At 46.0% G+C, this 15,022-nt stretch overlaps 1 protein-coding gene across 3 annotated transcripts in view; it reads right to left on the bottom strand.

Moving 5' to 3' along the window:
• Positions 1-9,376: 9,376 nt before the first annotated feature.
• Positions 9,377-15,022, bottom strand: part of PRRT1B (proline rich transmembrane protein 1B) — a 29,707-nt gene continuing 24,061 nt past the window's right edge. For all 3 annotated transcript variants that reach the window (XM_029203201.1, XM_029203199.1, XM_029203200.1), the window contains 2 exons: positions 14,133-14,276; positions 9,377-12,989 (listed from right to left, as the gene is read on the bottom strand). In XM_029203201.1, the coding sequence (XP_029059034.1) occupies positions 12,840-12,989; positions 14,133-14,276 (294 nt within the window). In that variant the 3' untranslated portion in view covers positions 9,377-12,839. The remainder of the gene's footprint in view (positions 12,990-14,132; positions 14,277-15,022) is intronic.

Raw genomic sequence — 15,022 nt, 5'->3', positions numbered from 1 at the left:
GCAAAATCGATGTACAAAAATGTTATGTATCTATACACTAATAGTGAATTATAAGAAATGAAGGGGGGCTTCCCTGGTGGCGCAGTGGTTGAGAGTCCGCCTGCCGATGCAGGGGACACGGATTCATGCCCCGGTCCAGGAGGATCCCACATGCCGCAGAGCGGCTGGGCCCATGAGCCATGGCCACTGAGCCTGCACGTCCGGAGCCTGTGCTCCGCAACGGGAGAGGCCACCACAGTGAGAAGCCCACGCACTGCAAAAAAAAAAAAAAAGAAAAAAGAAAAAGAAATTAAGGGACTTCCCTGGTGGCGCAGTGGTTAAGAATCCACCTGCCAATGCAGGGGACATGGGTTCGATCCCTGGTCCTGGAAGATCCCACATGCCGTGGAGCAGCTAAGCCCGTGCACCACAACTACTCTATTGAGTCTGCAAGTCACGACTACTGAAGCCCGTGTGCCTAGAGCCTGTGCTCTGCAACAAGAGAAACCACCACAATGAGAAGCCCACGCACCGCAATGAAGAGTAGCCCCCACTCGCCACAGCTAGAGAAAGCCCACACGCAGCAACGAAGACCCAGTGCAGCCAAAAAAAGTTAATGAATTTAAAAAGAAAGAAAACCATCTCATTTATAATATACAATTTAAAATTGCATCAAAAAGAAGAGAATACCTAGGAATAAATTTAACCAAGGAGGTGAATGACCCGTACACTAAAAATTTTAAGACATTAATGAAAGAAATTGAAGAAGACAAATAAATAGAAAGATATTCTGTGCTCATGGACTGGAAGAGCTAACGTTGTTAAAATGTCCATACTACCCCAAAGCAATCTACAGATTCAATGCAATTCCTATCAAAATTCCAATGGCATTTTTCACAGAAATGGGAGAAATAATCCTAAGATTTGTGTGGAACCACAAAAGATCTTGAATAGCCAAAGCAATCTTGAGAGAGAAGAACAAAGCTGGAGCCATCATTCTCCCTGGTATCAAACTATATTACAAAGCTATAGTAATCAAAACAGTATGGTAGTCGCATAAAAACAGATACATAGATCAGTGGAACAGAAGAGCCCAGAAGTAGATCGACACATATATCGTCAATTTATGGCAAAGGAGCCAAGAATACACAATGGGGAAAGGACAGTCTCTTCAATAAATGGTGTTGGGAAAACCACTATCTTACACCATACCCAAAAATTGACTCAACATGGATTAAAGACTTACGTGTAAGACCTGAAACCATAAAACTCCCGAAAGAAAACACAGGCAGTAAGCTCTTTGACATCAGTCTTGACAATGATTTTTTAGATTTGAAGCCAAAAGCAAAGGCAACAAAAGCAAAACAATACAAGATGGGACTACAACAAAGTAAAGTTTCTGTGCACAAAAGAAACCATCAACAAAATGAATTGACAACCTATCAAATGGGAGAAAATATCTGCAAATCATATACCTAATAAGGGGCTGATATCCAAAATACATGGAAAAACTCATACAACTCAATAGCAAAAAAAATACTTTTCGAAAATGGGCCGGATATCTGAACATTTTTCTAATGAAGACATACAGATGGCCAACAGATACATGAAAAGATGCTTAACATCACCCATCATCAGGGAAATGCAAATCAAAACCACAATGAGACACCACCCCACACCTGTCAGAATGGCCATCATCAAAATGAAAAGAAATAACAAGGATTGGTGAGGAGGTGGAAAAAAGGGAATCCTTGTGCACTGTTGGTGGGAATGTAAATTGGTGCGGCTACTATGGAAAACAGCATGGAGATTCCCGAAAAAATTAAAAATAGAACTACTGTATGAACCATCAATTCTACTTCTAGATATTTATCTGAAGAAAACAAAAACACAAACTTAAAAAGCTATATGTAAGTGGTGCTGGGAAAACTGGACGCTACGTGTAAAAGAATGAAATTAGAACACTCCCGAACACCATACACGAAAATAAACTCAGAATGTATTAAAGACCTAAATGTAAGCCCAGACACTATAAAACTCTTATAGGAAAACATAGGCAGAACACTCTGACGTAAATCACAGCAACATCTTTTTTGGCCCATCTCCTAGAGTAATGAAAATTTAAACAAATGGGACCCAGTTAAACTTAAAAGCTTTTGCACAGCAAAGGAAACCATAAACAAGACGAAAAGACAACCCTCAGAATGGGAGAAAATATTTGCAAACGAAGCAACTGACAGGGTTAATCTCCAAAATATACAAGCAGCTCATACAGCTCAATATCAAAAAAACAACCAACCAAATCAAAAACTGGGCAGAAGACCTAAATAGACATTTCCCCAAAGAAGACATACAGATTGCCAACAAACATATGAAAAGATGCTCAACATCACTAATTATTAGAGAAATGCAAGTCAAAACTACGATGAGGTATCACCTTGCACCAGTCAGAATGGCCATCACCAAAAAATCTACAAACAGTAAATGCCAGAGAAAAGGGAACCCTCCTGCACTGCTGGTGGGAATGTAAATTGATACAGCCACTATGGAGAACACTATGGAGGGTGCTTAAAAAACTAAAAATAGAACTACCCTATGACCCAGCAATCCCACTACTGGGCATATATACCCAGAGAAAACCATAATTCAAAAAAACACATGCAACCCAATGTTCATAGCAGCACTATTTACAATAGCCAGGACATGGAAGCAACCTAAATGTTCATTGACAGAGGAATGGATAAAGATGTGGTACGTATATACAATGGAATATTACTCAGCCATAACAAGGGATGAAATTGGGTCATTTGTAGAGACGTGGATGGACCTAGAGAGTGTCATACAGAGTGAAGTAAGTCAAAGAGAAAAGCAAATATCGTATAATAACACATATGTGTGGAATCGAGAAAAATGGTACAGATGATCTTATTTGCAAAGCAGAAATAGAGACACAGACGTCGAGAACAAATGTATGGATACCAAGGGGGAAAGGGGTGGGGTGGGAGGAATTGGGAGACTGGGATTGACTATGTATAAAATAGACAGCTGACGGGAACATACTGTAGAGCACAGGGAACTCTACCTAATGCACTGTGGTGACCTAAATGGGAGGGAAGTCCAAAAGGGAGGGGATGTCTGTCTGTGTATGGCTGATTCACTTTGTTGTGCAGTGGAGGCTAATACAACAGTGTAAAGCAACCGTACTCCAATAAAAATTAATTTAAAAATTAAATTAAATTTTAAAAAGCTATATGTGGGTGTAGGAGGGGTTATGAAAGCAGGTACATTTTTATCTTTCTATAACAACAAACAGAAAAAGCTATATACACCCCAATGTTCATGGCAGCATTATTTACTATAGCTAAGCCATGGAAGCAACCTAAGGGTCCACCAACGGATGAATGGATAAAGATGTGGTGTATATATACACAATAGAATATTATTCAGCCAGAAAAAATGAAATTTCGCCATCTGCAACAGCAAAGATGATCTTGAGGGCATTATGCTAAGTGAAATAAGCCAAAGAAAGACAAATACCATATGGTCTCACTTATATGTGGAATCTGGAGCAAAAAAAAAATAGGACCTAATTCACAGGTATAGAGAACAGACTGGTGGTTGCCTGAGGTAGGAGAGGTGGGCGAAACGGGTGAAGGGCGTCAAAAGGTATAGATTCTCGGTTATACAATAAGTCCTGGGGGCGTCACGTACAGCATAGTCACTGTGGCTAGTAATACTGTACTGCATATTTGAAAGTTGCTCGTAGGGTAGATATTAAAAGTTGTCATCACAAGAAAAGAACTTTTGTAACTATGTGATGATGGATGTTAGCTGGGTTTACTGTGGTGGTCATTTCGCAAAATATATAAACATCAATCGTTACACTGTACACCTGAAACTAACACTATATGTCAATTATGCCTCAATAAAATTATATATTTTTTAAATGAAAAAATAAGGTTTCATTTTAAAATAATAAAGACCTTAATAGTTGAGAGATACACATATTCATGGGTAGGAAGATTAAGTTTCTTAAAGATGTCAATTATCCCCCCCATATTAATGTATATATTTCAAAACTATTCCAAAGAAAATCCCAACAGGATTTTATATGGTTCTTGACAAGTTTATTCTAAAAACGTTTAAGAAGGAATTTTTCACTTCTGGGAATGGCACACTAGGTAATTCAGACCAGCCATCCTGCTAGGAAAGCCATACCAAGTATTTTTAAATCCCTGCCTGAATTCATCAGAGAGCTAGCAGGTGAAGGAAGAATTACTGGGCCAGGATTCAGGAGGAGACAGAAATCCAGGGAGGAAGCCTGACATTTGGGGTCACATTCCTGCCAATTCCAGAAGAGGTGTCTGAGAAGCTCGGCAGCACTTCTGAGAAAAGGGAGATTTAAAAAAAAAAAAGTCCAGAATTCATATTTTGAGACCCCAAAGGAGATAACCTTGCAGCTGTGTGACTACGAGTATACCAGCCCTCACAGCCCTGTACCAAACCAGCTTCAGTCTGGATTCCTAGCACCCAGGCACCTGCCAGGAGCAAATGCAAAGCCTCACTGGAGGAGGCCGACATCATCCCAGGCCTCAATACATTTAATTTTTCATAAACAACAAAAATTAACCAGGAACACAAAGGGGACAAAGAAGCATGAACAGAAGAAGACCAGAAACAATGGACACAATCAGACCTGCAGGGGCTGAAAGCACAACACATACTCTGTCTAGGTGTAAGACAGGACTGAGAATTTCAGCAAGTAATTGGATGTAAAATAGAGGGAAAATGGAAATTCTAGAACCAAAAAATGCATTAACTGATATAAGGAACTCAGTGAATGTGTTTTAACAAAATCGGGACTTCCCTGGTGGTCCAGTGGTAAAGAATCCGCCTTGCAATGCAAGGGACGCGGGTTTGATCCCTGGTCGGGGAACTAAGATCCCACGTGCCGCGGGGCAACTAAGCCCACGCGCCATAACTACTGAGCTTGCGCGCCTCAACTAGAGCCCGCATGCCCAAAACTCCAGAGCCCACGCGGCCCGGAGCCCGCGCGCCACGGCCAGAGAGGGAAAACACGTGTACCACAACTAGAGAGACACCCGTGCTCCACAATGAAGAGCCTGTGTGCCAGCGAAGATCCCGCATGCCTCAACTAAGACCCGATGCAGCCAAAAATAAATAAGAGAAATAAATAATAAATCTTTAAAAGAACAGAATTAGTGAACTGGAGATAGATTAGGAGCTAGGTGTGTAATGAAGCGTGAAGAGAGAAAAGTATGGACAAAACACAGGGCAGGAAGTCCAACTGGAGCACCAACAGAAAAGGAAAAAACACAGTAGAAGCAATGTTCATAGCAGTATTATTCACAATAGCCCCAAAGTGGAAATAATCCAGATATCCACCAACTGGTCAAAGGATGAACAAAACATACTTCCATGCAATGGAACACCATTTAGCCCTGAAGAGGAAGGAGCTGACACACAACGTGGATGAACCTCAAAAACATGGGTGTGAAGGATGCCAGACGCAAAAGACTGTGTACTTCCTGCTTCTGTTGAAATGAAATGTACAGAAAAGGCAAATCTAGAGACGGAGAGCAGACCGGTGGCTGCCTGCAAGTGGAAAGACTGCAGACGGCACGAGGGATCCTTTGGGGCGATGGAGTCGTTTAAAAACTGGTTCCTGGCGATCGTTACACAACTTTGCAAGTGTACTAAATTTCATGTTACACTCAAAATGATATGTAGATCACACCTCAACAAAGCTGTTTTTAAAGAAGTTCCAAAACTGATCGTGCCAGTTACCAGTTTCTCATTCCTCATGTCCACGTCTCCCGTTTATCTGGTGCTCTAAAGTGAGCGTTTCCCGTGTGCAGGGAGCACAGGGTTTTGTCCCTGGAGGGGTCCTGCAGCAGGCGCCGGCTCCAGGTGTGGAGACCGCTGTTTTCTTCTCACTCTGACCGCAGGGCTCCTAGAGGCACGTGTCAGGAGGCATCCAGCGCATTCTACCCCAGCCACACCCTCTACCCACATCTTGCCATCTCTCGGCAAGCCTGCAGCCCAGCCTGACCTGCTCATCCTCTCACTGTGGCCCCCAGGCCTTGTGCCACCCTGCACGCATGCCCACCTGCCAGCCTCGGCTCACCCAGCTCTGAACCAGCTCTGGCCTGGGTGACCCAGTGTGTTTCTCAGCACCCCCAGTGGACTGTAAGTAACCACACCTTCTCCAACGAGCTCTGAATCCCAGCATAGGGACTTGGGCCCTCCCGAGTTTTGCTTTCCTCAGGCATTCACCTTCACCCTTGGGTAACTTTAGCATTCCCTCTACACCTTCATAGTCGCTTTTCTCTCACAGTTAATAATTCTTTATATTAATCTTTCTCTGTTCAAATTACTCCATAGTTTATGCCTTCTGATTGGTCCTTGACTGAAAAACATCAAGCCCTCAATTCAAGAAGCCTTATGAATCCCAAGTAGGATAATTAAAAAGAAATACAGTGGGTCCCTCAGTATCCACAGGGGATTGGTCCCAAGACCCGCTCTGGATACCAAAATCCACCGAAGTTCAGGTCCCAGAGTCAGCCCTCTGTACCCACGGGGGCAGCAGCAGAGTCAACCTCAAATCTTAAACAGTATGTGACCCCGCAGCTGGTTGCCCACAGATAGGGAGGGCTGACTGTACAGATCTAAGCACAGCATGGTTAACCTTCTGAAAGACAAAGACAGAAAGAACATCTTTAAGTGGATAGAGAAGGAAAAAAAAAAGGACACATTACCTTCAAAGGTAACAGTGAATGAGACTCCCCGGTAGAAGCACCTGGGGAGACAAGTCGATGGAGTGTCTTCAGTACTGAGAGAAAATCGCCAACCACACTTCTATACTCGCTCTAAATCTCCTTCATGAATGAAGGTAAAAATCACGATTGTCAGACGAACAGAAACAGAATTCATCACAAGCAGACCTACACCAAGACTGAACCGTGTTTTCAGGCCAAAGGGAGATAATCCCAAATGGAAAGTCAGACATGCAGGAGAGAAGGAAAAAGCCACAAAAACCAGTCAGCATGTGGGTAAACCTAAATGAGCATGAACTGTATAAACAATAATCATGTCTCATGGAGGTTTAAAATAGGGAGAATTAAAATACAAACCAACAGTGTGTGATTCAGGAAGAAGGCACATGGAGTTAAGAGTGTTCTCGAATTAGTTCTTTTTTTTTTTTTTTTTTTGCGGTACGCGGGCCTCTCACTGTTGTGGCCTCTCCCGTTGCGGGGCACAGGCTCCGGATGCACAGGCTCAGCGGCCATGGCTCACTCAGCGGCCATGGCCCACTCAGTGGCCATGGCCCAGCCGCTCCGCGGCATGTGGGATCTTCCCGGACCGGGGCATGAACCCGTGTCCCCTGCATCGGCAGGCGGACTCTCAACCACTGCGCCACCAGGGAAGCCCTCTCGAATTAGTTCTTGAATTGTCTAGAAAGGAGAAAAAGTACTAGGCTTTCAGAAGTCAAGAATGCAAGTGTGCAGTCTCTAGGGCACCACTATAGAGTGAAAGAATGCATAACTGCCAAGCCAATAGAGAAAAGATACAAGGTTCACTCATCAAAAAGATTTAACAATTTCTAAATATGTATGCATCTAACTACATAGCCTCAGAATATCTGAAGCAAGGGCCGACATGGAGAAATGGACAAATCGGAGATGCTAATGGGAAGTTTTAACACACCCCTCTGAGGAACACTAAGAAATGACTAATCTTACACAGCACTTCCAAAAAGAAAATGAGAATCCCTTCGCAACTCTTGTAATGAGACCAACATAACCCTGCTACCAAAACCATCAACAAAAATGAAAATTACAGATCAATTTCACTTATGAACACAGATGCCAAAATACCCACAATCTTCGATATAGAAAAAGGATAATACGTCACGGTCAAGATGGGTTTGTTCCACGAATGAAAAGTTACCTTAACATCTGAAAATCGACATTAAGTCACCATATTAACAGAATTAGTCAGATAATTTTCTCAGTGGATATGTAAAAGTAATTTAATAAAATTCAATATCCATGCATGATTTTTAAAAACTCTTAGCAGGGCTTCCCCTGGTGGCGCAGTGGTTAAGAATCCGCCTGCCAATGCAGGGGACACAGGTTTGAGCCCTGGTCCAGGAAGATCCCACATGCCGCGGAGCAACTAAGCCCATGGGCCACAACTACTGAGCCTGTGCTCTAGAGCTCGGGTGCCACAACTACTGAATCCCACACACCTAGAGCCCATGCTCCGCAACAAGAGAAGCCACCGCAATGAGAAGCCCACGCACCACAACCAGAGAAAGCCAACGCACGGCAACAAAGACCCAACACAGCCAAAAATAAAAATATAAATAAATAAATTAAAAAAAAAAAACTCTTAGCAAAATAGAAATAGAAGAGTACTTCCTTAATCTGAAAAAGGATATCTATCTTTTACAAAAAACAGAATGTTGAAGCCTTCCTTTTGAAACAAGGAAAAAGATAAGGTTGCCCACGGTCAGCACTGCTATCCAGCATTGTACTTGGGGGGCCCCAGCCAGTGCAGGAAGGAAAACACACGAAAAGAGTAAGGGCTGGAAAGGAAGATAAGAAGCTCATTATATATAGATGGTAATACTGTGTAAATAGAAAATTCAACAGAATCTCCAGAGAAGTTACCAGAATAAGTGAATTTAGAAAGCGTGCTGGGTTCAAAGTCAATCATCTGGAATCAACTGCATTTTTGTACACTAGCAAGTAACAAAAAAATATAAAAGTGATCATATTTATAATAGCATCAAAAAATCAAATACCTAGGGATACTAACAAAATGTGCAAACTTTCTGCACACACAAAAAATCAAAGGAACTGTTTAAACGACCTACTAAACAAATAAGGAGATTCACCATGTTTGTTGGAAAACAGCACTGTTAAGATGTCTGTTGTCCCCAAATTAATCTATAGATTAAAAGCAGAGTCAAAATCCCAGTTTTTTAGGAGGTGGAAATTGACATATTAATTCTAAAATTTATTATAAATACAAATGATTTTAAATGACCAAGAATCTTAAAGATGGCGGGAGGACCTGACCCACTCAATGTCCAGACTTACTATCAAGTCCCAGGCATGAGGTATGATAGTGGTAACAAGAAGAGACAAATGGATCTCTAGGATCTAGTCCACGTGGGTGGCAGACCTAAATGTGAAAAAAACCCGAAAAGCTTCTAGATCTTGAAGACAACATAAGAGAATATCTTCATGACCTAGGAGTAGGGAAATTTTTCTTAAGCCTTAAACAAGCATTATCCATAAAGGAAAAGATAAATTTGAATATATATTACAATTGAGAACTTCTTTTCTATCGGATGAACCATTAAGAGAATGAAAAGGGAAGCTACAAAGTAGAAGAGGACATTTGCAATCCCTGAATCTAACATAGGACTCATATCTAGAAAACACTAAAGAACTCCTCTGAACTGATAAAAGACATAAAAACGGGCACAAGACTTAAACAAGTACGTTATAAAAAAAGAGATCCAAACAGGTGATGAGCATAGGATAAAAAGCTCAACAGAATTCGTCAGAAAAATGCAAATTAAGGCCACAATGACATATCACTACAGTTTTCACGACCAGGAGCACTCGAACACCAGGGATTGACGAGTTTGTGGAACAACGGGACTCCCATCCGCTGCTGGCGGGAGTGCAAAATGATGCAACCACTTTGGATTGGCAGCATCTGATTGAAACCTTACCTTACACACTCACAACTTCCTCAGGAGAGCCTTTCTTTACCACTCTCCAAGGCCAAGCACCTCTAGGCCACACCGGAGTGATTCTAAGACACACATTTGAGCACCTCTGAAATCAGGGTGCGCCCTAACGTAATCAGAGCTCTCATTCCAGATTTGCCCCAGTCACCTCTCCTTCATGGCCCTTTAGCCACAACACTGACACATGTCTGTCGAAATGGACTTCCTGCTTCACTCCTGGGAATCCTGAAACCGGAATTACTGGGTCAAAAGACATGCACATTTTTTCCAGTTATTTTTTAATTACACAACACATGAATACACCCATATTTTAAAAATCGGCACAAACCCTCCTAGTACCAGTCCTTCCCCAAAGGCAGCGACTCTCAGCAGTTTGCAATATATCCTTCTAGACTGTTCTTTGCATTTACATGCATATTAATATGTGGTACACATATTACTAGAAGCTACCATTAGCCTACTTTCCATAAAGATGGTAGCAATACACATCTACCAGTAAATAAATGAGAGGGTCAGGCCTTTGCCACCTCTAGAATCAATCTTTCTAATTTTTTCCCAATCTGATAAGTAAAAATCATCTCACAGTTTAAGTGTGTACTTCCCTTATACACAGAACTCAAATCCGTCTCTTCCTCGTATATGGAATTCCAGATTTTAGGAGGTCTCCCCTTCCATACTGCCTAACACCCTGAAGTTATACAAATATTCCCCTAAGCTTTCATCTACGATTGGTAGAGCTTTATTTCACACTACTTAGCTCTTTAATCCATCTGGAATTTATTTTTACATACAATAGGAGAAGAATAATTATTTTTCCAACCAGAGCGCCAACTCTGCCCTCCCTGACTCACTCCATTAAAATGCCATTTTGGTCAGATATTAATGTCCCATATATACTTGGAATGTTTTCTGGACTTTGTCTTTCACTGATCCATCTCTGTGGCAAAGCCATACTGTGCCCTGTTTATTGTAGCTTTATCATAAGTTTCAAAATCTGGTGAAGAAAGTCCTCCCTCATTAAACTTTGAAAAATTATTAGCAGTTTTTGCACATTTTCCTTCCACATTAATGTTTAAAAACATCTTTTTCAGTTTTAAAAGCTTGGCTTTCTTGTTGGAAGTTCATTAAATCTGTTTACTTAAGAAGGCTATAGATATTTTCATGATACTACATCTTCCTATCCAGATATTTTGTTCTTTGCTCTTTTTAGAGAAGTTTGGGCCTTTTTGTGCACTGGCTGTCCCGGACTCCTTGTACCTTACAATACATGCACTTTCCTTCCAAAAAAATAAAATAAAATAAAATAATTCTCTTCATTTGGATCTGGGTCTTTCCTGTTAAGTCTATTCCTAGGTTTTACTGTTTTTATCACTACTGTGAGTGGAATTTTAAAGTTCTTCCACTTTTACCTGAATATTGCTATTGACTCTTGCATACTTTGTATCCAGTCACTTCTGAGTTCTCTTACTTTGATTTTTTCATTGACTCTTGGATATTCTAGCTAGAGTATCATTTTGTCTCTTCTAGTTTTCACACTACAAATTTCATTTTGCTGTTTCTTACATTAGCTAGAACCTCAAAACAATGTTGAACAGAGACTCTAGGGGGCACCCATGGCTCGGTCCTGGTTACAGTGGTTTAGTAATTTCCCACTTAACACCATATGCTGTTGGTACATCTACCAGCTTCAGCGGCACCTGGGAGCTCATGAGAAATGCAGGCTCTCAGGCCCTACTTACTGAATCAGGATCTGCATTTTAATAAGATTTCCCAGGTGTCTCATAATGTACTTTCAGGTTCAAGGCACACTGGTCTAGATGGCTTCTTTCTATTCTGGTCTTAGGTAAGAGTTTAGTAACAGGAAGAGCTATGGCAGTTGGGGTCTACCAAGTGCTTCTTGGCATCTACGGACCCCTAAAATACTGCTTCCTCCTTTTTCGCGGCAATCATGCATTTTAGGGTTTGATATCCTAATTCCGGGCCACCCCACGTCCTAGACCGTGAGGCCACCTCTCGGGCTCCAAGCACCATCACTCCTCACCACCTACTCCCGCACCCCCATATCTCCAGCCCCTGGAGTATTTCGAGGGCCGAGATGGGTTGTCGTCCTGCTTCAGCTCCCAGACCTGGTCAGTGCTCAGAAAACACCTGATTTAACTTGAGCTGTCAATCTTTTACGGCTCAGCCAGGGGGCCCCCTTCCTCCTCTCTAGATGCAGATGGATTTCCTTCCTCTCTCATCACCTTTGGCCCGCGAAAGACGCTACAGAAATTCCCACCATCGGTACCCAGCGGCTCCACCACCACGTGCACAAGTCAGACACCACACTGCACAGACTGGGCAAACCCCAGCACCTCAGAGCGGCCGGCGTGGGAGCCCCAGGGCCCAGCTGTGGACAGAGGCGTCCCGCTCACCCTAAAGTGACCCAGGGCGAGCAACAGCCCCGACGCGGCAATGAGACACTCTGCCCAGGGTGTTGCTGTTCGTTTACTGACCGGACGTCGTGGCCTTGGCTTCTGGACACGGGGTCATCAGGAGAGAGCCTGCCCCCCCCCCGGACGGGGCTGGGACGCAGCACCACCGGCCGGGAGCGACCCGGGAGAGAGGAGGCCGCTCCTCTCAACTCCTCAACAGGAAGAAAGCCCAGCAGCTCTGCCCTGCAATCCCAGGGCTGGGCTGGGCGATGGGGAGGCCAGAGGTGGCAATGTCCTTCCAGATGGCTCCGAGGGCAGTGAGGGCACTGGTCCCTCTGCTGGTCTCTCAGGGGTCAAGTGAAGGCCAGGGGCATGGGGGCACTGCCAGCACAGTGCCAGGAAGACCTCAGGCCCCTGTAGCACAGCTGGGCCTGGGCCCTGGGGCCACCTCGGGCTAGGACACTGCCTGAGGCCACCTGCAGGGGCAGAGGCCCAGCCATGAGTGCGCTGAAGGCTGCAAAGCCCATCTTCTTCTGAGCCTGCCCAGGTCCCCTCTAGGTGACAGATGGTCACCAGCAGGGATCCAAGTCGCAGAAAGAGTCTGGCCAGGTCAGGAGTCCCCGGGTGTCCTGACGTCCCCGAAGGAGCCACCGCCCTCAGGGCAGGTAGAGCGCTACCACCACGTAGATGACCCAGCTGGTGGACACGAAGACCCCAAAAAGCAGGCTGAAGAGTACCAGCGAGCGGGCCTTGCGCGAGGCCTCCTCAGCCTGGGCCAGGTCGCCCCTGCCCAGGGCCGCACGAGTCTGCAACGAGATGGGGGGTGAGCGGACACAGAGTCCCCACTCCCTCCCGGAGGCACCATCGGGCCCGGCCCCAGTGCGCAGACTGGACTGCTGACCCCGTGAGGCGGTCAGGGCCCTTCCCAGCGATGGGGGTGGCGGCTGCCGGCTCCTGGGCTCTGGCCACCGGCCTGACCCAGATCCACACCCTCCGTCCCATCGCCTACAATCCTCACAACAACCCCGAGTTTGGTGTCATCGTTGTCCCCACTTTGAAGATGAGGAAACGAAGGCTCAGAGAGGTTAAGTGACCCACCCTAGGGCCACACAGCTGGTGGTGGAGCCAGAATTGACAGGCAGGCAGCAGCCTCCGGAGTCCCGCCTCTGAGCTGTCCTGAGAGCGTCTTTCTCCCCACAGTCCTGTCTTGCTTATGACGGTGGAGCTTGACCATGGAGGGAGGTCAGGGCTGTCACCAGGTCAGCCTTACGCAAAAGCCCCAGGGCCTTCCTACTCTATTAGCATGTCCTCACATTGGCATCATGCTAAGTCCCCAGGGTCTAACCTCTTGCCTGGCAATGGTCAGAAACAATCAGGAGGGAGGGACGGAGGAAGAAGAAAGAGTGTTATCGAGATGTTGGGTGGGTGGATGGATGGATGGACGGATGGACAGGGATAGGTGGTTGGACGAGTAGACAGATGGGTGCATTAATGGATGAACAGAGCGGTGGATGGATGGATGAATAGATGGAGACTAGAGAGATGGTGGATGGATGGATGTGTAGTGGCTGAACAGACAGACAGATAGCTAGACAGATGGAGGTGGACGGGTAGAAGTGAGTGGATGGATGGATGGCAGTCTCCACCCGATTAAACACAAGCCCCCAGCGGACGGGCAGTTCCTTGGGCCTTAATCATCCACACCTTCAGTGTGAATTGTTTCAGTTGAATTTTCTAGGGCAGATCTTGAGTGACAGGGAGCAGAGACAGCCGAGGAGAGGGCGAGGACCGCACAGACAACTGGGCACTGATTTCCCAATCCTGCCACCCTTCTCAGGGGGAAACACCAGGGGCCCAGTTGCTGGGGAAGGGGCTGTGTGGACCCCACCTGGGCCCTAGTGGCTGCAGGCTGGGAGGGCTGTACCGAGGACCGCCCCACGCCCACCTACCTCGTGGGAGTAGACGACGGCAATGAGCCCGGTGAGCAGGCAGCAGAAGAGGGTCACCAGCACGGACTCGACCATGTAGTCCTTGGGCAGGGGCCTGTGTTCCACCGTGGCCGGGGCTGGCACACCGGCCACGGGGCTGCTGTACTGTGAGGGCAGAGGCCACGGCGTGGTTAGGGAGCACGCAGCCTGCGACAGCCGTGGACCCGTCACTCCACCCACTGCCAAGCACCACCCAGTGAGGCTGCGGGTCGCCCAGGGGTCAAGGCCCCCCTTCTGCCCACTCCCTCGGCACCCCCAGCCTGTCACTCAGCCCCCAGGAGTCTCAGGGTTCTGCCCTCTACAAAGTGCTCAGTCCAAGGTCCAGCCACCAGTATCTCCATGTCCCCACTGGGTCCCCACCAGGAGGGACCTCGAAGCTATCCTCCACAGGCAGCCAGTGTTTTATTTGTTTTGTTTTTTCCTAAAAATCTAATTAAGTCATCTCCTACCAAAGGCCCTGGGGACCCTCACGGTGGATCCCACCTTCCTATCCTCCCCTCCCCACTAAGCTGAACCAACCACCGTCATTGCCAGAAGACACCGACCTTGGCCCCCTGCACGCCTGTGCTGTGCCCTCCTTCTCTCCTCTGCCTCAACTCTCCTACTCATCCCGTAGAACCCAGCTCAAATGCCCCCACTGCTGGGAAGCCTCCCACTCCCGCCCAATCCCCAAGCTGAGGGAGCCCTTTTCTACTGCTCCCCTGGGCACAGAAGCATCCCCTGCCGGCTGCTTGTGGTGACCTCTCACCTCCTGTGCGCCAAACTCTCCAGCCCAGGGAGGGAGGGACGGAGGGAGGGGCGAGGGGGGAGGAGGGAGGGGCGAGGGGAGGAGGGAGGGGCGAGGGGAGGAG

The sequence above is a fragment of the Monodon monoceros genome, unplaced genomic scaffold (assembly GCF_005190385.1).
Source record: "Monodon monoceros isolate NGI ecotype Baffin Bay Population unplaced genomic scaffold, NGI_Narwhal_1 Super_Scaffold_5, whole genome shotgun sequence".
In the NCBI taxonomy this organism is placed as follows: domain Eukaryota; kingdom Metazoa; phylum Chordata; class Mammalia; order Artiodactyla; family Monodontidae; genus Monodon; species Monodon monoceros.
This window is presented reverse-complemented; position numbering and strand designations above follow the sequence as displayed.